The sequence below is a fragment of the Ascaphus truei genome, chromosome 1 (genome assembly GCF_040206685.1).
Source record: "Ascaphus truei isolate aAscTru1 chromosome 1, aAscTru1.hap1, whole genome shotgun sequence".
Taxonomy (NCBI): Eukaryota; Metazoa; Chordata; class Amphibia; order Anura; family Ascaphidae; genus Ascaphus; species Ascaphus truei.
In genome coordinates this window covers 364,402,963-364,425,963 of record NC_134483.1, presented here as the reverse complement: position 1 = coordinate 364,425,963, position 23,001 = coordinate 364,402,963, and the positions used below count along the sequence as shown (strand labels likewise).

The 23,001-nt window shown below is 44.3% G+C and overlaps 1 protein-coding gene across 2 annotated transcripts in view; it reads right to left on the bottom strand.

The window, feature by feature from the left end:
• The window catches only part of ZDHHC2 (zDHHC palmitoyltransferase 2), a 127,972-nt gene that overhangs the window by 13,235 nt on the left and 91,736 nt on the right, over positions 1 to 23,001 (bottom strand). For both annotated transcript variants that reach the window (XM_075610022.1, XM_075610028.1), the window contains exons 8-10: positions 22,941 to 23,001; positions 21,275 to 21,401; positions 20,149 to 20,241 (exon numbers count right to left, since the gene is read on the bottom strand). The exon at positions 22,941 to 23,001 is cut by the window's right edge and continues 72 nt beyond it. In XM_075610022.1, the coding sequence (XP_075466137.1) occupies positions 20,149 to 20,241; positions 21,275 to 21,401; positions 22,941 to 23,001 (281 nt within the window). The remainder of the gene's footprint in view (positions 1 to 20,148; positions 20,242 to 21,274; positions 21,402 to 22,940) is intronic.

The window sequence follows — 23,001 nt, the reverse complement described above, 5'->3', positions numbered from 1 at the left end:
AATGCAGCAGCTGTCTGTGTGCCAAAGGCAAAGATGGCCATAAAGCCTACGGTGCCTAAAGAAAAGGCACTAAAAGTTCCCAAGGCAAAACATCCTGGACCGGGCTTTTGCAGGAAGAAAATTATGTATTTATTTATCAAATATTTTACCAGGAAGTAATACATTGAGAGTTGCCTCTCATTTTCAAGTATGTCCTGGGCACAGAGTAAAACAAATAGAACATGGTTACAAATACTGTTACATAAGTGAACAGGGTATACATTATATACAAGACATTGCATGCACAGTTAGAGATAATATATATTATAGGCGTATGTAACAGTTACAGACCAGATTAAAACGTGAGACAGTTTTAGTTTTGAAATAACTTAAATTGGTTGTGGCGGTGAGAATCTCCGGAAGATTGTTCCATTTTTAAGGTCACGGTAAGAGAAGGAGGAGTGGCTGGATACTTTGTTGAGCCTTGGGACCATGAACAGTCTTTTGGAGTCAGATCTCAGATGATAAGTGCTGCATGTGGTAGGGGTGAGGTGCTTGTTCAGGTAGCTGGGTAGCTTGCCCATAAAGAATTTAAAGGCAAGACAGGAAAGATGAACTTTGCACCTAGACTCAAGTGATGACCAATCTAGTTCTTTGAGCATTTCCCAGTGATCTGTATTGTAGTTGCATTGGAGAAAAAACGGCATATTGAATTGTAGAGGGTGTCAAATTTGCTAAGGTGTGTTTGGGGTGCCAAGCCATATACTATGTCCCCATAGTCGATGATTGGCATTAGCATCTTCTGTGCGATACACTTTCTGGCCAGCAGACTTAGGGAAGATTTGTTCTTGTTAAGTACACCTAGTTTGGCATAGGTTTTGGATGACAGGGTATCAATTTGCATCCCGAATGTTAAATGGGTGTCAAACCATATTCCCAAGTATTTAAAACTAGTAACAGGAGTTAGGGTGGTGTTAGCGTTGATTCTGATCTGGAGCTCAGTTATTGGAAGCTTTAAAAATGTAGCCTTGGTCCCAAATACCATTGTTACAGTCTTGTCAGTGTTTAAAAACAGTTTGTTTTGGGAAATCCAATTTTCAAGTCTCAAAAAGTCAGATTGAAGTATGTGTTCAAGGTAGGAAAGGATATGGCTGTGTACATATAAGATTGTGTCATCTGCATACATGTGTATTGAAGCTCCCTTACAAGCTGTAGTAAGATCATTGATGAACACTGAGAAGAGTAGGGGCCCCAGAACAGAGCCTTGCGGGACACCACAGGTGATATCCAAGAGGTTGGAGCCGTCAGACACAAGGACATTGAATGGGTTCAAGCGAACATTGCCGAACCAGACGTCTCTCGGTCTACCCAAGCTGAAGATGAACAAGAAGTTCCCAGCACCAGCTATGCACAGACGTCCACCTGACAACAGAAGCCAAACCAGACATCCCCTGCCACAATGATGCGTAACCAGACGGCCCTCTGACAACAGAAGCTGAACCAGACATCCCATGCCACACTGATGCACAAGAAGACGACCCTCTGCCAACAGAAGACGATTCAGATGTCCCCTGCCGTACTGATACCCAAGCAGATGATCCTCTGAACCAGACTTTCCTTGCCGCACTGATGCACAACCAGACGGCCCTCTGACAACTGAAGCAGAAGAACACTTCCCCTGTCCCACCGACGTCCCCCTCTGGTCACACAGCCTTTTAGAGAGAGAACACAATTCCAACCACACACCTTTTGTGAGCCTGAGTTCCGTAGGTCGTATACTGGAATCTTGGAATCTTTAAGTGACTACGGAAGAATTTGCAACACAACACAACAATACAGGGAAATAATGGAGGCAACATTGACAATGACATTGCTGGGCTCTAATATTTTTTTTTCTGTCCCTCCCTCTGTATGTCCCACGTAGGAGCAGGAGGGTGACATGGAGGAACGCCATCCACCACCTGCACCTTCTTCTTCACCGGAATTGGCCTGCACGCCGGCCAAGACAATGCACACCACCGGAGGAAAGCATCATACCAGACACTCTACCCTCACCCACTGACAGCACACCTCTTCCATAAGCACCCGCTGCACCCAGAGGTGTACTGGTGTAAATGCGAAGCCACACAGACCATCAGGAAAAATACTTGGCGAGAAGCACTGGAAAAGTGACCATACTAGCCCTTCTCATTATGAAACACGATATCAGTTATGAGCTGTATCTTCAGTGGTTTAAGGTGGTTAATTATGATGGCAATAGAGGCAAGAAAGCGCTGCCTTCGAATTTGCACAGAAATATTATGGACGAAATAAAAAGGCATTTCATTATGACCCCAGCTCTTTTCCGAGCTGGGAAAGACAACATAAATGCTTTTTAAGGCATAAAAGGTATCTTCCCTTGAACACACACGGCTATGGGGATGAACACTAGTTTAATTAATTTCACAATAATCAACTAAAAATGTACTGGGAATGTTTTTCATATAATAAAAAATAAGTTTTGTTTTATAAAGTGTGCACTGGTTTAATTGTTTTAAGACGTTTTTACTATTTAGCAGTAAATTTAATACACTTACAGTAATACTGTACATAAAGTATTAAGGTTTTCTAGCCCTGGTCAGCATGGAACATTCATTACACATACTGCCTAGCCCTTGTCAGCAAGCAACATGCAGTACAGTGAGTGTCACTCAACATGTAATATTCATTACACATAAAGCCTAGCCCTTGTTTTCGTGTAACATGCAGTACAGTGAGTGTCACTCAACATGTAACATTCATTACACATACAGCCTAGCCCTTGTTTTCGTGTAACATGCAGTACAGTGAGTGTCACTCAATGTAGCGATGGAGGGGGGGTATGGGCCCAGTACTAAAGGGGTTGCACCCCAAAGGGCCACCCCCACCATAGTATGGGAGGCGAGGGGTTAACTGTTATAATGCTTAATGGTGTTTTTATTCCCCTGCCTCCATGCAAACTGTGTCTCCCCTGGTTACATGTATTTTTCTCCTTACAGTGTGTGCACCCAACACATACACTGGGATCAGGTCGGGAGGGAAAGGGTAAATTGCATTAACATGTTTTTGGCTCTTTGTTCCCCTTCCCACCTTTTCTATCCCCATTTGCAGCCCATCCCATAGGTCGCCATTGGAGCTCCATGCAAGTCTATGGAGATTTCCGTGGTTTTGGCCTAATATCAGAAAAGACCAGCAGGTGGCGCCCGAGAGGACGAGCGGAATTCCTCCATTGAAATGAATGGAGTAATGTAGTTCAATGGGGATTCTTTGAGTCCGACTTCCAAGAATGAGTTGGCTGCCAGCCAAACCCCGAAAGCGGCAACAATTTCAATAAAGAGCGTTTGATCACTAAATTGGCGTGGGAACTTGGTCACGGCCAAGTTCATCCATATTAAAATTCTATCTCCGGTCCTAGGGCAGCTAGCGGGTTCATTCATTTTGCCCCTAGCTCAGGGGGACCCCCTTACTCGACCCCAACAGGGTCCGATGGGCAATGGCCACGGGAAAGGGTCGCGGACGCTATGAGGGTCGCCCTATTGACTGCAATGGCGGAGAAAAGCCGCGTGGCTGTAAACACTAAATCCAAAAGTGTAAAAAGTGAAAACCCATATCTCCGGTTCTGTAAGGACTAGAGGGCTTGGGATATGGCCACCATGTAGTCACTGCTCCGGTATGATTGCATGGCAATTTCCAGCCCTCTCCGATCAACAGAACGGAGTATGGGTAACTGTTTAAAGTATGGTTCTGCCATTGACTTCAATGGCGGAGAAATGCAGTTTCTAAACCATGTCGTTTTAAAATGTATTACTGTAACTCCGGTTCGGCGGGTCGCAGCGAGCTGAAACTTGGCAGCCATGTAGAGTCCCTTATGGCATGAGGGTCTGGCAAGTTTTAGCCCGCTCGGCCCAACCGAACGGAATATTTTGCTTTATATAAAATATTGTAACAATACTGTATTTTATGCCTGGTATAAAGCCCGCGAAAATCCCTGACCCATACGGTGTGTTAATGGTCAGGGGGCGACAGTGTGTCTACACAAAGGCCACAGATCAAAGGCTCATCCCCCCGGTTTGTATATACAAGGTGGAGAGAACGCAGGACATAGCCTTTCACATGAAGTGCTATAATTCACACCTTTACTCAGGTTTCCCCGGCTTAGATCCCCATCTGGCAGATTTGGCGACGCCAACTCTTTTGAGTGGGTCTAGGAAAATGGGAGCCTGACTAAGGGTTTGTGCGCATGTGTCAGCTAGCTGTGGGTAGGTACCAAAGTGCTTCACACATTAGCTGGCAAAAGGTAATTGGGTACAGATAATTGTGAACCAATATCTGAGACCCAATGTTAGGGATAGAGCCCAAATCCTTTATAACTGATTGTCAGCTCTATGCCCAATGTTGTTCGTGACTACATCTGAAATGTGATCCCATACTAGCGCCTATAATTCCGGATAGACCCAGGGTAATCTACAGACGAGCTCGGACATTTAAAAACATACTAGCACCATCAAAACTTAAAAAGTCTAAGATTACACTGAATGGTAATTCTGTGTCCTCAAAAACTGTGGGTAACTATCAATGTGGTGGTAGGTGCATTACATGTAAGTATATAAATAATGGAGCCACCTCGTTAAAATCCAAGCACTCATCTATTACATATCCCATCAAAGTTTAATTAATTGTAAAACAACATTTGTAGTATATTTATTAGAGTGCACATGCGTCTGCAATATATAGGAAGGACAAAGAGAAGCCTTAGGAACCGCTTTTTAGAACATATAAATAATATTTTAAAAGGATTGATGACCCACAGTGTTCCTAGACATTTTAATTGTAAACATAATAAAGACCCTACTAAGTTAAAAGTTACAGGAATAGAATATATTAGACCAAATGACTATGGAGGGGACCGAGTATTAAAGCTTAGACAAAGAGAGACCTATTGGATACACCAGCTTAATACTATTGTGACGGTAGCTTTGTGACAGGCTATTAATAATACACACCAAATATAACTGGGTTGAACTGAACGAGACTTAGATATGATAAAATGTAATTTATTCCTTGAAAAAGGTGAACACACGAGATTATACAAATAACAGACAAAATATGGACACTCACTTAAGATGGAAATGATGAAATAGTCAGAAATCGTGACTAGCAGTTCATACAGCAATCTTGAAAATCACAAAGGACACGAAAGACAATAGCCATAGGCTGAGCCTGGTTCTTATACAATTATTTCCCATTGAACACAACCTAAACCCAGCCCCTCTCATAAATCAGTGGTGAGGTTGACAGTTTTCCTCAGAGTAAAACTCCTCCCACCCAAGGACGTTTAAAAACTGCTTTTCCTATCTAAATAACTTCATAACTTCAGTTCATAGTACTTACTGGCCCGCGAGACATATTAATACATTCCGGCACCCATGACGCTCCCAATAAGACTAAATATTACCGTGTAATATTAAAATGAAGAGAGATATTAATATCTGTCTCTTAGTACCTGCTAGACATCAGGTGTCTGTAATCCTTATGTGCGAATCAGTCCCACGAATACACATATGTAGCTTTTAGCACGTTCAGCCGAGGACATCTCATAGTATTCTTATATTTAATAAAGTCACTCATTCTGATATCTCCTTGGGTAACCGCACCCCTGGCTCCCATAACCCCTGATCAATAAATCCTTTGAAGCAGGGACTCGTGTGTAGAGAACATTTGTCACAGGTGCTAGATTTCACACCCAATGCCCCAGACAAGGGCCTAGCTGTCTCTACCAGCAATATGTGTTAACATACACCAAACCCCCCCTGTACTTTTCACACCCAACTTCAATCAAGCCTGTTGAAGCCCAGATATTTCTGAAAAGACCCCACACATTTGTATTTTCCTAAACTGTAGCTCATTAACCCCTTAAGCCTCCCGCATCAATCCCAGTGTATGTGTTGGTGCAACACTGGAACAGAAACAATACATTTTTACAGGAGAATATACATTAGGATGCTGAAGCAAGGTAAAAACACATTACTGGACCCCAGTCCAGTTAACCCCTTGCTTCCCAGGTGAGAGTAGAGGGTGGCCAAATGGGGTGTAACCCCTTTAATCCTGGGCCAAATCCCCTCTCTCTTGACAACTATGTCCCCTAATGGATTAAATGAAGAAATCGATTTGGCTGCATTTTTATGATTAAACTAATAGATACATCTTTGTTGACTTTTAATGTAAAGTTGTTCATTAAGATATATATAAGTACAGTCATGTGTTTTAATGTTGATGTAATGCTGGTTGTTTTCAGTGTTCACTAAGATTTTAATCAAGGTAATTTTAACATGGTCATAATAAATAAAGGTTTTAAATATCATAATTAATTTGACCTATTTCTTCACTCCCTATTTTTTACCAAATTGGTTTTTTAATCTCAATAGCACTTTTTCGTTTTTACATTCCTGTGTGTATACTGCAAACAACCACTAAAATGGCACCAAAGTAATTAATTGTATTATACAACTAATTAGTACCCTATATATACCCTATCTATAAGCAACCAGCAATGAAAGTGCCCCTGACGAAGAGGACGTTGTCCTTGAAACGCGAAGGGCTGACATTGCTATGATTGCTAATGTGTGCTGTGATCACTAAGCTATGGAGGATACGTGAGACTATAGAACTTTTTGCACGCCGAATTTGGAGGGGGAGCTGGTGGCTACCCGTAGTCCAACCCCCGATCGACGACACACGCTCTGACGTCACGAGTCACCTGACGCGGAATTGGGAACACGCCGCCGATCGAGAGGAGAAGGGCTAAGACATTTACTACCCCAACCAGCAGACGAGTGAAGTGCTTCTGTTCCCGCGGTCATTCAAAGTACCGAAGTGGCTGTATTATCTACTCTTCTGTGAGTGTTTATAACCGTTTTTTAACTATCTATAAACAGACTTTACTACTCTATGGGCTTTGCGCTTTTTTCTCTTTTTTGTTACATCTGAAAGATACCTGATGCCTTGATGAATTGGCTAATCCAGATCCTGATTACATCATTGCCCCATTCCCTAAGTAAGTGTATATATTCTGTGTTATTTGTTCAATATTGTGTGTTCACCTTCCCTGAAGGAATAAACTTTCTTTATCATATCACAGTTGCATTCAATTCAACCCAGGTATTTTGGTGTATATTATAACCCTGTAAGCTATCGTGACACTCAACCTAGCCCTTGTCAGCATGTAACATGCAGTACACATTGAGCATAGCCCTTGTCAGCATGTAACATTCATTACACATGCTAGCCCTTGTTCTCATGTAACATGCAGTACAGTGAGTGTCACTCAACCGAGCCCTTGTCAACATGTAACATTCATTACACATGCTAGTCCTTGTCCTCAGGAGTAACATGCAGTACACATTCAACCTAGCCCTTGTCAGCATGTAACATGCAGTATAGTGAGTGTAACTCAACCTAGGTCTCACTTCATCCAGGTTAAATCACGGATAACTCGCGTAAATTTATTGAGAAATCTCACTTAGGGACAGGCTCGGGTCAGGAAAACCCCAGATACAAACAGGTTACATCTATACGTATTTAAAATACTGTCATGTCACAGTGATATTTCACAATATCATTGATTTGCTCCTGGGTTGTGTATAGAACCGGGACCAGATTGCTATTGTACAGAAGAAAGAGTATTGCACAGAATTGTACTCGAGGATATAACAGCTAACATAAATAGATTTTATGACTGCAGACGTATGCTATTTTTGGCTGATGAGTTGTTTGCATTTTAAGCCAGGCTTTATTTTTGTTTTGTAATTCCTAGTCAGCTGCTCGAGTTATCTTAACAAGCTGTGGGTTTGGTTTCTTTGAATGACATTGTTTGTGGGTATGAATTTGAATGTACAGTATGGTTTGTATTGTATATAACTGAATTCTAATTACCACACTATAGGGCGATTCACTAAGCAGTGATAACTGCTTTCAAGTATGATAAATACCTTTTAAGACCAATACTGCCTGCTGCGCGATTCACTAAGCAGTGATAACAGTGCTTTATCGGCCGTAAAAGGAATTTTTTCAGCTAATTTAAAAAAAATACGTCGGATCAGGCAAAAAACGGAAAACGTGCCGTTTTTTGCCAGTCAGCGCGATTCACTAAGCAGTGATAATTGAATTGTACTTTAAAGCACGCCAGATTTTTGCACCGCTGAAGGCTGACGCAAAAGAAATGGAGCAATGAATAAAATCCTTGTTTTTTTCACCACACAATTAATACAACAGGCCGGCGGGTGTCCCCGGGTGATCCCCATGGGAGTCCGTGGCCCCTGGGTAATCCCCGCGGGAGTCCGGGGGTTCCCGCTGGCCTGCGGTACCAATCGTGTGGCCAAAAAAACATAACACCCAAAACTTTGCCATAAATACACTCCACCCCCCCTGCCCCCTAACACATACAGTACATGTAAGGTCAAAATTACTATTATCCAGATATGGATAATAGTGCATTTGTCCATTACAAATGTAGCCCTTTTTGTGAACCGGCCGACCCACCCAATCCCACATTGGCCCCTCGTGGTCTAACCGGTCCCTTTCCCTGTAACACACCTGCTCTAAGGGACTACTGGTACTGCATAACCTGTGTGGCTCCAGGAGATCTGAGCCTCCGCTAGCTGGGAGCCTGGGGAAAAACCCTTACCCTTACTTGGTGCAGCGCCTCCACTTACCCAGGATCCCCCGTGAGGAAAGATAGCCCTGAGTAAGAAATACAATAACACACAGATACGATAAAACAATAACTAACACTTTACTTAGCACACACATATAACTCATTACATAACATCACATAACATAACTTGATGCTCTACCCACATCACCTCAACCCAATGTCTGGTGTTCCCCAACCAAGTGTCCTGTGATCACCCCACACCCAATGTCTCGTAACTCCTACGGAGGTCGTGGGTGACTGCGCAGTCACTATTTAAGCTAGGGCCCAGTTGGTGCACTTAGAATATGGAAGATACCTTCCGAGCACTCCGATGCTCGGGACCGCAACACACTTTCTTCTAAAAGGGTCAGACGTCCGTCTGATCCTATTCCAGGTACTCTGCCGGTGGACCCCAACGAGGGTCCCACCGCTCCACGGGAACTGCAACCGGATCACGGCAACACCAACCGCGTGGGAACAGCAACCGCCTTCCTATCAATACCTACTACTAGAGTGACAGCAACCCTAACCTAGGGCCTGTCCCTGAAGAACCCGCAACCTGGGATGGCTTGGGGAAAACTCCTAGGGCCTGTGGACAATAACCGCCCCCCCTTCCCCTAGCTACCCAGTCTCAACTGTAACTGCTAATCCTAGCAGCCTAACACACCTGCAGCCAACATTCAGCTTACACTGTCAGCCTGCAGGGATTCACACCGTGCACGCACACTGCACGCACTGCGCACAGCTCATGCAGCGACACACACCCAGACAGCTGCAATCACACACAGCCACCTGGATCCCGCAGCAATCCCACTGCTAGCACACTGTGCCTCTTTGACAGTGCCCACAGCACTATCCACTGTGGCACTGCCAAACTGCACCTTCCACACGTAAGGGTCACCTCCCTAGCTATGGCCGTCCCTCTTCAGTTACCCCCTACCCTTACCCGGGAATTGGGGCCTGCCTGGGGATCTAGGGAGAACCCTTACCTGATGCAGGAGCCACGCGCTCCCTGCACCCTTCCTACACCTTCCTTCTCCTCTGCCTGACTGACTGTTGCAAAGCCCGGGAAATGTATCTCTTTTCCCGGGCTGAGCTTCCCCCAGCCCTATTGGCCACTAGGGAGCACCTGACCTCTGCCTCCCTAAGCCTCCTGGGAATTGTAGTTCCCAGGGGGCTGTCTATGTATTGGGGCCGCGTGCGCACTTGCCCTGCGCATGCGCGAACCCCTAATGGCCGCCTCAACCTTCCCCTATTCCCTGTCCTGCCCTCGCGCGATCTCTCTGGGGCCTTCCCTGCACTTTGTACCTACTGCGCATGCGCGAGCTAACGCGCAATGGCGGCGCACTCTCCTCCAGCCGCCGAGTCGGTGGCAACGCGATCGCGGCCCTAGGACGGCCCGATCGCGTCCCCGGCAACCAGCCTGCACCGCTCCCTGCACTGGCCCCCACCCTCGCGAAGTGCCGGCGGGTCCGTCAAAGCCTCCGGCGGCACCCGCTACCGCACGGCACTCGCGGAGGGGGGCCAGAAAGTTCAAATTTACCTCGGGGCTACACAAATGTAGCCCCCTGTAAACAGCACAGGCTACACCTATCTTCCTCCTACTGTGGTAAGTCCTGTTAATGACAGGCCCCAGTAGTAATCATGGGTTTTGCCCTTCCAAGCCCTGCCCAGAGTGGTAGATGCAGGCCCCCTTCTCTGCTGCAGGCATTAGACAGAGGGGAGGTTCTGCTGACATCATGAGGGGTGGGGCTGACTCTATTTAGTAGCCCGCTCTTGTAAGTGACAGGTCTTCTTCTGACTGCGCTGTCTGTCTGCGCTGTTCTGTCCGAGGAGTTGGAGGAGACAGAGCGGTCTCGCCCGTGCCTTTCGCATGAGAGCCGAGAGAGGAGAGACTCAGCCCCTTTTAGTAGAGCTGATAGTACCATAGACCCAGTGGACCAATGCCCTCACCCCTAGTGCTGGTGTGATGGGAAGAATCCATTCCCCACGCAGAGGATAGCCTCTGAGGTAGGCCGCGGGGTATTGACGCCCCAACCCAGACCATCCTGTCCGAGGAGAGACTTGGAGGGAAGGAGAGGAGGACAGCCCTGTACAGGGAGGAGGGTCGTGTGATAGCAGGGCATTGCTGTTGTTGTTGTGGCTGCTGGACGCCACTACATTTGGAGTCGGTGATCTGACCAATAAAGAGACAATACTTTTATACAAAGACTGTTGTGTGAGTTTGGAGCATTCACCCCTGGACCAGGGTGGTTCTTCTATATGGGTCCTCTCCCATATCCCTGGGAGCTATAGAAGATGGATGCGCTGCACCACTGAGAAAACATGGAGGCTACCACCCCAGAAGCCTGGTCCTGTCTCCCCCCATAACACCACGGGAAGCTCAGGCACTCCTGTTCCACGCAGGTATGCACCACCACTATGCATGTAATCTGCCCTCACGCACCCTAGACACCACAGATGAGTCTGGGGGGGGGGGGAGGGAACAAGGGTTACACAAATAAAACATTAAGCTGCAGAAATAAATTAAATAAAACTTGCACTCACCCCTGCCAGGCTGCCATGATGAAGGCCGTCCTCATCCTCATACCATCCATGTCTTCTGTTGCCACAAACAATGCATTGTGGGTAGGTGCTAGGCGCTAAGGTAATGAAGCTGCTTTAATGTATTTTTTTTAATAGTGTGTGGGAGCAGGGGGTTTCCTGAGCTAAACCGCTTTGATTTCTGCCTTAGGGACCCCCTGCTTCCAGAGTTAAAGGCCCAGAATGGGGCATCGGATGCCAGTGTCGCCATCATTTTTAAAGTGCCTGCGTCACATGACGTGGGACATTTAAATAATGGAAGAGATACCGGCACCCCATATCTGGGCCTGTAACTCGGGAAGCGGGGGTCCCCAAGGCTGAAATCAATGCTATTCATCTCGGGACATCCCCTGCTCCTGCACACTACTGTACGATTGCCTGTAAGAGCTGTGCATGGAGACGCAGCATCTCCATGTAGCTCTTACCGGCTCCTTTTTTTTCAATTGGGTATCGTGCTTTAGATTTTTAAGCATGATAGCAGGGGGAAAAAAACAGCTTGCGCGATCGGGCATGTTTTTGCACCTACTCGCAAAACGTGATGCACCTACTCGATTGCGCTTCTCTTCTTAGTGAATCCCGCGCCTGGCTTCATTTTTTATCGTGGGATTAAAAATTTCCCAATCGGGCGCAAAAGCTCACTGCTTAGTGAATCGCCCCCCTATGTAATTGTTATCAAGCTATAAAAGCCAAACTCTGGGCACAATGTGTAATTCATAAGCTAATGTAGCCTCTGTTAGATTCTTCTGTATTATCTGTTTACATTGTTCTAAAAGCATTTCAGCATTCCATGATTTGTAGCCAAGTTATTCAACTAAAAAATGAATCCCAGTGTAGCCCCCTGTAAACAGCGCAGGCTATACCTATCTCCCTTCTACTGTGATAAGTCCTGTTAAGATCAGGCACCAGTAATCATCCTGGGTTTTCCCCCCTTGATAGCCCTGCCCTTAGTGGTAGATGCAGGCCTGGACTCTGCTGCAGGCGTGAGCAAGAGGGGAGGTTCTGCTGACGTCACGAGAGGTGGGGCTAGCTCTATATTTAGCAGTGAACTCCTGTAAGGGAGAAGTTCTGTAGGGAGTTCGGTCGGAGTAGTGAGTCCTGCGGATCGGTCTCACATGCGCAGCCATGCAGGAGCAGAAAGAGGAGAGGAGAGACTCAGCCACTTTGAGTAGAGCTGATAGCATTATAGACCTGGTGGACCAATGCCCCTCACCCCCCTGCCTGGGGTGATGGGGAGAATTCAATCTCCACCGCGAGGATAACCTCGGAGCCCCGGCCCAGACCATCCTGTCGCAGGAGAGACTTGGAGGGGAGGAGAGGAGGAAATATCTGTGTGTGAGGAGAGCGGAGTAATTAGCAAGGCTCTGCTGTTGTTGTTGCGGCTGCTGGAAGCCACCACATTTGGGAGTTGCTGATCTGCTAATAAAGAGACTATCCTTTGTACCAAAGACTGTATGTGAATTGGAAGCTATTACCCTGGGACCGAAGGGGTTCTTCTATACAGGTCCTGTCCCATATTTCTGGGAGTATAGAAGATGGAGGCGCTGCACTGCTAAGAGATTATGGAGGCTACCACCCCAGAAGCCCGTTCCTGGCTCCCAAATAACATCGCGGGAAGCTCAGGCCCTCCTGTTCCTCACAGGTATGCACCACACCGCATGTAATCTGCCCTCATGCACCCTAGACACCACCGTAGAGTCTGGGGGATGGGGGAAAGCAGGGTTACACCAGCATCCTGTAACAATATCAAGAGACTATAGATTAAATTATTATTGTTATTATTGATTTTCATTTGAATTGATCAAGCAGATATTGTTAACTCCGTGGCTAACACTATGCACCTGATACATAAAGCTTGGCCCCTTTCAGACGCACTTACCAGAACGCCCTCATACTGTATCTGTATGTTCCTCCTACCAATTAGATTGTAAGCTCTACAGAAAAGGGACTCCTTTTCCTAAATGTTACTTTTATGTCTGAAGCACTTCTTCCCATTATGTGTTATTTGTATTATTTGGAATTTATATGATTGTCACGTGTATTACTACTGTGACGCGCTATGTGCATTGATGGCGCTATATAAATAAAGACAACATGGCTAAAACAGAGCTCCTCATACTTCCTCCCAAACCTGGCCCTACTACCTCCTTCCACATTACTGTTGGAACTACGATCATTCACCCAGTACCCAAGTATGCTGCCTTGGGGTCACACTTGACTCCTCTCTCACATTCGTCCCTCACATTCAAAACATATCTAAAACCTGTCGCTTTTTCCTCTGCAATATAACAAAGATACGCCCTTTCCTCTGTTACTCGACTGCTAAATCTCTGACTCAGGCCCTCATTCTCTCCCGTCTTGATTACTGTAACTTCCTGCTGTCCGGCCTTCCTGCCTCTCACCTGTTTTCCCTACAATCTATCCTAAACACTGCTGCCAGAATCACTCTACAATTTCCTAGCTCCGTCTCAGCATCTCCCCTCATGAAATCTCTCTTCTGGCTTCCGATCAAATCCCGCATCTCACACTCCATTCTTCTCCTCACTTTTAAAGCTTTACACTCTTCTGCCCCTCCTTACATCTCAGCCCTAATTTCTCGTTATGCACCATCCAGACTCTTGCGTTCTTCTCAAGGACTGCCCCACACCTCTGGAATGCCCTTCCCCTCGGTACCCGACTAGCACCCTCTCTATCCACCTTTAAGACCCACCTTAAGACACACTTGCTTAAAGAAGCATATGAATAGCACTGTGTATATTCTGAACACATGATACATAAAGCTTTGCCCCCTGCAGATGCACTTACCAGAACTCCCTCCTACTGTCTCGGTACGTTCTCCCTACCTACCAATTAGACTGTAAGCTCCTCGGAGCAGGGACTCCTCTTCCTTAATGTTACTTTTATGTCTGAAGCACTTATTCCCATGATCTGTTATTTATATTATCTGTTATTTATTTGATTACCACATGTATTACTACTGTGAAGCGCTATGTACATTAATGGGTCCTATATTTCGTTTTGTACAAAAATTACTTTAAGTTCGAGCAGACATTTTATTTACAAACAGCAGGGACAGCCATGGGCAGCAATGTGGCCCCATGCTAATTTATACATGACTGATTTTGAGGAGCAATTTATCTATCCTACAGAGCACTATAAGAGAATGTTATTTTACTGTAGATATATCGATGATCTGCTGTTTCTGTGGGAGGGTACAGAGGAAGAACTTATCCATTTTTTTGACTATCCGGACGGGCTAAACACTACTGTTAGGTTTACAAAAAACTGGAGCGCAAAGCAGATTTCGTATCTAGATGTGCTTCTCACCTATGAAAATGGAGTACTTCATAGTGATCTCTATAGAAAACCAACAGATAAGAATAGCACGCTACATGCAACCAGCTTCCATCCAGAACCATTAAAACATATGCTACCATTTTCACAAAAGGTTAGGTCTACACGCATAGTAGACAGGCCTACTAAATTGAAGGAAACTTTAAAGGAGATTGAGGATAGATTTGTTGAGGGGGGACAAAACAGATCTGAAATTGTAAAGGCTTTTGATACAACGTAGAAAAAACAGGATATTCAGCGCTCGTGCTGTGTGATGGTGTTGATGATCCCTTTACATCATGTACATAAAGCGTCTCCCCAGAAACTCTCAAATCTAGGTGAACCCCCCTTAGAAAGGGGGGAAGGCACCCTGAAATACAAGATAATAAAAAATGCACAAATGCGCACCAGGGATTAGTGGAAGGTAATTTATTAAAAATACACAAAAACTGAGGGGATCCAACCCCACCTCAGAACAGCTGTGCAGCTGGACGGCTAAGTACTACCAAGGAGAACACCTGATGGTGACTAAACCCTAAGCTGCACAGTATACAAATACAGTAAAATTTATATAAAAAACATGAAAGAAAAAAACAAACATGAATACAACCTATCAACAGATTTGTATAGAAACCGCCATAGGGTTGGGCACTGGTAAGGGGAAACGGACACTCACACCGAGACAGTCAGCAGACTCGCGGTGTCTGCACAGGATCCGGATCTCGGCACCGCAGAGATGGATAAAACCACTGCTGTCTCCTGCAGGCTCTGTCTCAGCTTACCAGCATACACGCACAGGATGACCTGTCATGACCTCTACGCGTTTCGTACCAAGTACTTCGTCAGGACTTGACTGTCTCAGTGTGAGTGTCCGTTTCCCCTTACCAGTGCCCAACCCTATGGCGGTTTCTATACAAATCTGTTGATAGGTTGTATTCATGTTTGTTTTTTTCTTTCATGTTTTTTATATAAATTTGACTGTATTTGTATACTGTGCAGCTTAGGGTTTAGTCACCATCAGGTGTTCTCCTTGGTAGTACTTAGCCGTCCAGCTGCACAGCTGTTCTGAGGTGGGGTTGGATCCCCTCAGTTTTTGCGCTTTTGATACAACACCACAATCAAAGATTAAAAGTGATCGTCTGACATTTGTTAGAAAATTCACAACGGCCAGTGGTTTCATTAAAAACACATTGAAAAAACACTGGAAAGTTTTACAGACAGACGAAACACTCAAAGATGTATGTAAGGATTTCCCACGTTTTGCTTATAAACGTGGAGAGAATCTTAAAGACATCCTGATAAAGGCGGATAATGAAAAACATTACATAACATCACACTTCTTGAGTTTACCTAAAGTAGGTTGTTATAAATGCTATGGCTGTAGCGTCTGTAACAGTTTGAATACAGGGGATAAGTTCTACCACCCTAGAAGTGGCAGATTGTATAAAATAAAGGAGCGTATCACCTGCACCACTACGAACATAATCTATATGATTAAATGCCCTTGTGGACTATGTTATATTGGTAAGAGCAGTCGCATGCTCAAAACTAGATTTATAGAACACAAGAGCAAAATTAACAATCATGCAGAGGATACAGCTCTCATCAAACATTGCTCTGACTTCAGTCACCTAATATCCTCACTAAAGTTAATGGGTATTGAGCATATTAAAAAAGCTAGGGCTGGTTTGGATAAGGATACGCTATTATTACAGCGGGAATCCTTCTGGATCCATACATTAAATACTGTATACCCAAATGGACTAAATGACTTTTTGTCATTAGGCTGTTTCATTGAGGAGAGATGATTTCTTCCTTAGGTTGCTGCCACTGCCTGCTGTAAGTATATATGGTCATTTATACTGTACCTCTGGGGTTAGGCATTTGAAATCATTGACAAAGACAAACCTTTTTTAGATTTTTTATAATCAACACTTAATCACGGTGATACAATATGTCACACAGCCTGTTCAATATGTGGTATGCTGATCTGTTCCTCCCCTTTCTCCTCCACTTATACATCATGGATCATTGGTGATGAAGATATCCTACCACACTGCTTGACAGATGAAGATGACGTACTAGGATGAAAACACTTGACCAAGTTGACACTGGAGATCAGCTGTCCCCCCCCCGAGCCTGCAGGACCGCAGGATGACTGACAATCGCAGGCGCAATGATTCTACAATAATCTGCGCTTTCTGCGATCTAAAGGGGTATAGGGATGAAGAGGATCGACCGGATTGCCACCGCGCATGCGCGGACTTGAAACGCACGATCGGAGACAACGTGCAATTGCACGATAGGACCAAGATGCGTTCCAACTGCCAGAGACGAGGAATGATGACGTCAGCAAGATGGATGCCGGACTGCACAGGAGCAGGGAGGATACGAACACCAGAATCCAAGGAGAAACACCAACAGCTGGTGATGAGGAGTACAGAATGGAGATTGGCTAAAGGGACTGACTCAGCACATGAACTTCATCTACACTAATTGGACAGGTTGCATTGTGGGGATTTGGGGCACTATTTATATGTTATCATTGAGGAATGTATTTATGCCATTGTCACTTGAAAAAGACCACTAAGGTCGAAACGTCGTGTTGGCTCAATAAATGAGTTTATTTTGCTTAAATCCACAGTGCCCTTTGTTCCTTTGTTCATCTGTCTTGGACTGATTGCAGGCTTTCGTGCAAACATTGAAGCACCGGTAATTGTATGTTTTTTCTATTTTGAGGTGTGCAGCATCACTCTATATTTTCTGGGCTATATAAATAAAGACATGCAATACAATACATACATACATACACACAATGTTATCACCTACTCGGAGACAAGTTGAGTGTTAAATGGAGGAGGTATTTTGGTCATATAATCATCACATACAGTATAGTACACAAGTGGGAGTATGTACGCAGAAGAGATGAGATCCAATTTAGGGGCCTATGCTATAAGCCTCGATAAGCCACTTGTCGAGGCCTTTTCGCCAAAAAGGCCTACTGCTATTCAGTAAGCCTCGATAAGCGGTCGATACAAGCCTTTATCAGCATTTTTTTTCTCCAAAAAAAATAAATCGCCAGGTGAGCTGCGATAAGCCACTTATCGGCAGGTCCTCACCTGGTTCGTGCAATTCTAGTAGCCTCGAGTAGGTTATCCAGGCTCTAGAATGGCGATTTACTCTCAAAATCCTCCCGCCAGCAAAAGATGGCGTGAAAGTGGCAAGAACCTGTCGATAAGGCGGCGAGAGAGGACTCCTAACCCCTTCATCCACCCCTCTGCCCCAAGAAACAGGCTATTGAGGTTTAACCCCTTCATTGCTTTAGCGGCTGAGCGCTAAGGTAATGAAGCTGCTTAAATATAAATTTTAATACTAGTGTAGATGAGCAGGGGGTCTCCGGGGCAGAACCGCATTGATTTGAGGTCTGGGGCCCCCCTGCTTCCCGAGATACAGGCCCCGTTAGGGTGTGCCGGTATCTCCTATGCATTTAAATGTCTCGCGTCACGTGACTGTGGGAATAAAATGCATAGGAGATACCGGCACCCCATAACGGGGCCTGTATCTCAGGAAGCAGGGGTTCCCCGGACCTGAAATCAATGTGGTTCTGCTCTGAACTCCCCTGCTCATCTACACTAGTATTAACATTTATATTAAAAACTTTTGATCGCTGGCGAGATATGCGCAGGGAGAGGCGGCTCTCTCTGTGCATCTCTCTCTGCCATCCAAAACAAATCGCCTGGTGAGGTCTTTTGAGAGAGGCAATCATCACATTTCACCACAGCTACTCGCCCGTTTTGGGAATTTGCTATCACAGGTAATCAAGGCTTTCTGAATACCGTGATAGCAACGCTCAAAAAACTGGCGGCGTAAATGTCCGGTGATTTTTTTTTTTATGAAGGCTACTAGCATTGGCCCTTTAGTGTAGTTATTGAGCTAAAATTAAATTGAATAAAGCATAGAAAGGGGAAGAATGTAACGGCTACATTCAATAGTAGCAGCAAACTAATTTAGCATCCTAGTCATCATAGCAAGACAGAGTATGCAATAATCATATTTGTGTACTACCATTACTCAGAAATTGAGCTAATAGACTGCAATATATTGTAGATCACATACAGTACAGCAGCTGCAAGTATAAGCACAAGAGCAACAGGACCCAATAAAAGCTTCAGAGGTGCTCCCATCATGCTGAGGGCACTTCAGATGTGATCTCAAAGAGAGAAGCAGAAGTGGCATGGAAAGAGCAGCTTCACTGGTTCCTGCTGTTTTTCCAGCTAAAGCTCCGCTGCACAGAGCTAAAGCAAAATGAGATCATGCAAACTGATTGGATAGGAAGGTGTAGGCACAGAAGCAGTAAAAGAGGAGGGTTGGGGGGGGGGGGTGCGGGGAGGTGGGCAGAGGCACAATGAGAAGGAAGACAAGAAAAGGAAGATAAAGATAATATTGACATGATGATACTGAAATGTTTTTCATCTTGCCAATAAAGCTTATTTGATTTGATAAGTACAAAAGAAAATAAGACGGAAATGTTTGAAGTGGGCAAAAATATTGTATGCTTTCTCAGGGCGATAGGAAAGACAAGGGCAACACGAGTGAGGCAAGAGAGGTGCAGAGACAGAGATAAAAAGAGGGTGAAATGGCAGAAAGAGAAGGAGCTGGGGTTACATGGATGGTAGGAGAAGGAAGGCAGGTAAATGGAAAGTATGAGAGAAGTACATGAGATATAGGAGCAGTGAAATAATGAACATGGCATGCGGCAAACAAAAGTGGTAAGGAGGAACAGAGTCAGAAAGAGACAGATTGAAGGCAGCAGAGAAAGAGAAGGAAGGTGCAAAGAGACAAAAAGACAAGGGGAGAAAGGCCAGGGTGATACGAGAAAAAAGGGGGCACAAGGCAGAAAGAGAATAACGGGGGACAGAATGGGACCTTAAATGCAAAGAGAATTCAGAAGCTTCAGACAACTCAAAGAAGTATGGAGAGATGTATGCTGGTATTACAGGAAGAGACAGGAAAAAGAATGAATGGGTTCAAAAGCAAACCAAAGTCTGGGACATCATCACAAGGGAGAAGAAATTAAAATGGCAGCGGGACGGACATATTGGAAGACAAAATGACTATTGTTGGACAAAGATGGCACTTGACTGGATTCCAAGTGATATCAAAAGATCAAGAAAACAAGCAAAAGTAAGTTGGGAGGATGAAATCAGAAAATTTGTTGGCGCAACATGGAGAAGAGAGGCTGCAACCACCAAATCACAAGTGAGTGAGATGCATACTTTAACTTTAAGTTAAAACCACTACAAGTATATCAAAGTTTATTATGTTTTGCATTTCTATGATTCAGGTATGCTGAACATGTAGTTTTTCTGCATTTATAAATTAGGGTGAATATGAATAAAGGTTAAAGAGAGATTCTGCCTGTAATTGATCATTATATAAAAACTGAGTTATACACAATAGAATTTCTGTATCAGGAGCAATCCCAACTCAATAGCACAATACCCCAATTCCACATTTTGGAGGAGATAAGGATTACCATCTATTACCTTTTAGCTGTTGCATTAGCACCAGTAGGGGTGGACGCCTGCTCAGGATCTTGGTTTACAAGGCAAGTAGGAAAGGAACAACCCTCTCCCAGGCTGAAAATTAACAAAAGTAGTTGTCAGTGGGCTAAACAGAGGAATTAAAAAATGTTTTATCATGATACAAAAAGGGGCGAAATAGAGCACTGCGGATTTAAGTAAAGTGAATTTATTCACTTTATTTAAATCTGCAGTGCCCTGTCTCGCCTCTTTTCTTCCATAATACTTGGAATATCGCACAGGTTTTCCCTGGACAAGGAGCACCGGTATTTGTATCCTTTTTTACTTGTGTGGTGTGCAGCATACCCTTATCTTTATTATCATGATACGAGTCATTGATCCTGCATTTTGACAATACTGTAAATATGTAAAACGCCAAATGCATAGATCATAACAATGGACTAGAGAGGTAATTTAACCAATAAATATTGGCCCATATTAACTAAGTGGTGTAAAGCCGTATGCCATCTTAGTGTCGATAAACACCAAAGGGACTTGATTTAGGGCATCATAAGGCATCCTATTGTTTAGTATTGCTTAGTAAATATGGCCTTATTAGGTTTGCCAGGTGGCTTCTCCAAAAATACTGGACGCAATCGTAAAAGGTGCGACCCGCTCGAGACACACACACACACACACACACACTCCTCTCACCTCTCTCGACTCAATGCTGTTTCTTCCTTTCCTTGGCACCACCCCCAGGCTCCTGACACCTCCTAATGATTGGCTGTATTACCCAGCAGTAACCAGGATGGTGGAGGCTGCCCAACTCCATAGCAACAGCCCTGCTCTCTCCCTGCTCGAGGAAATCCACCGGACCCCCAAGCCGGTCAAGTCACTATGTCCAGAGAGGTAATACCGGACACATACATGTCCAGTATTACCCCTAATTTTTTTTACTGGACACCTGGCAACCCTAGGTCTAATAATAATGTTTTCCCTTCCATTTTTACCCATTTAATATTGTTTCCAAACCGTTTAGTTTTATTGTAGCCAAATATATTTTTTAATAATATTCCCTCTACTAGGAATTAAAAAAAAAAATGTTTATATTAATGGAAATACCTGTGACCTTTCCTCTGTAACATACCTTGTAAACACAGGCAGCAACCAATACTTCTTCTCGTCACCAAATACCTGCCGCAAGTTTTTGCTAAAGCCGAGGCTGAAGCCATTTTTGTCTATACCATGACGAAATACAGGAGCTCTGAATGCCTCTAGTAAGAATAGAACATGCATAGAACGTTATCTCCATTCTTATAAAGGAGAAAAGGAAATGATCTCTTTTCAATTCTCAACACGTCTTTCGGGGGGTGGATGGGTGGGGGAGGGTCATTTATCAAAGTCTCTTGGGTGCAAACCTAGGGCAAAAAGCGCCACCAAATTGATCAAGAACATTATTTCCCTTTGAAACAAAGCAATGATTATGCACCAGGCAAATGGCCTGTATGATGTTCAGATAGCATCACACAAGCTAATTTCATGCTGTATCCCATTGTTTCAATGTGGGTTTTTTTGTCACCTTTTCTGCTGTCAGGTTGAGAAGAAATTTGGGGGAGTACAGGGACAATTTGGAGCCGGGAGCCGGGTGCTGAGTGCAATATTATTCTGCAAAGTTGGTGTCTGTAAGTGCAGTTGTTTTCCTTTTGCTTTTTATTACTTAAATACATCCCGACTGTTACTGAGATAATTTCTGCGTCAGATCTAAAAGACTAATAACCAGTTTCACATATTTAACACCTACATCAACATTAGTAAAAGAGACAGGGATATTGCAGAGCAAACATTTCATTTTTATCTTGCTCAAATATTTTTTTTTTTTTACTGCCGCTGTATATTGTTTGCAATTGCACAGTTAACAATGAAGGTACAGTGCACTTAATAACCTTAATTTCACTATACTACCCCACAATCTGTGTATGTTTAAGATGTGTTATATATAACATTTGCTGGCTGCCTAAATGCTTCTAAACAATAGAACTTTCTCAAAATAGCTTGTCTTTTTAAAAAAAAAATTAGGGTGACAATCAATCTATTTTCAGCCAATGGCCCTCCGCAGCTCCCAAGAAGTTCACCCGTGAGGGAAAAGCATTCAGTCCCATTTAAAGGTAACAAAATGGCAGTTCAAATATGGGTCAGTGCGTCACATGGGCCAGTTGTAAGCCACAACCTCCTACTGGTCCATGTGACCTGGAAGATTTAAAAACCAGGAAGTAATGTCAGTACCTTTACTTGTAAGTATCTCGGGAAACGGGGGTCCCCATAGCTCAAGGGTGGCCAACTCCAGTCCTCAAGGGCCACCAATAAGTCAGGTTTTAAGGATATCCCTGCTTCAGCACAGGTGGCTCAATAAGTGGCTTAGTCATTGACTGCGTCACCTGTGCTGAAGCAGGGATATCCTTAAAACCTTACCTGTGGGTGGCCCTTGAGGACTGGATTTGACCACACCTGCCATAGCTGAAAATAGCATGCTTCAGCTCCAGGGGTCCCCTGGTTCCAATCCTTTAAACGAAAAGAAAGTGTGTGCGGGGGGGAAGGGGGGAGGGGTTTGAAATAAAATGGGCGGGATTGCTGAAATATCTTAGTGAAAACACAGAATTGTTATGTGTGACTAATGATATGCCAAACCTTTCATAGAAATGCATTTGGTGTTGGCCTTTAGTGTGTGTATTATTGACATTTCTTTCAAAGGGGGTGTAACCAATAATAAAGTAACATTGATGTGCAAGACATATTCTGTAAATATTGTCACTTACCTAATGTAGACCTGTTCTTGCAGATTAGCCAACAGTGATACCCAAATAGGGAGGACAGACT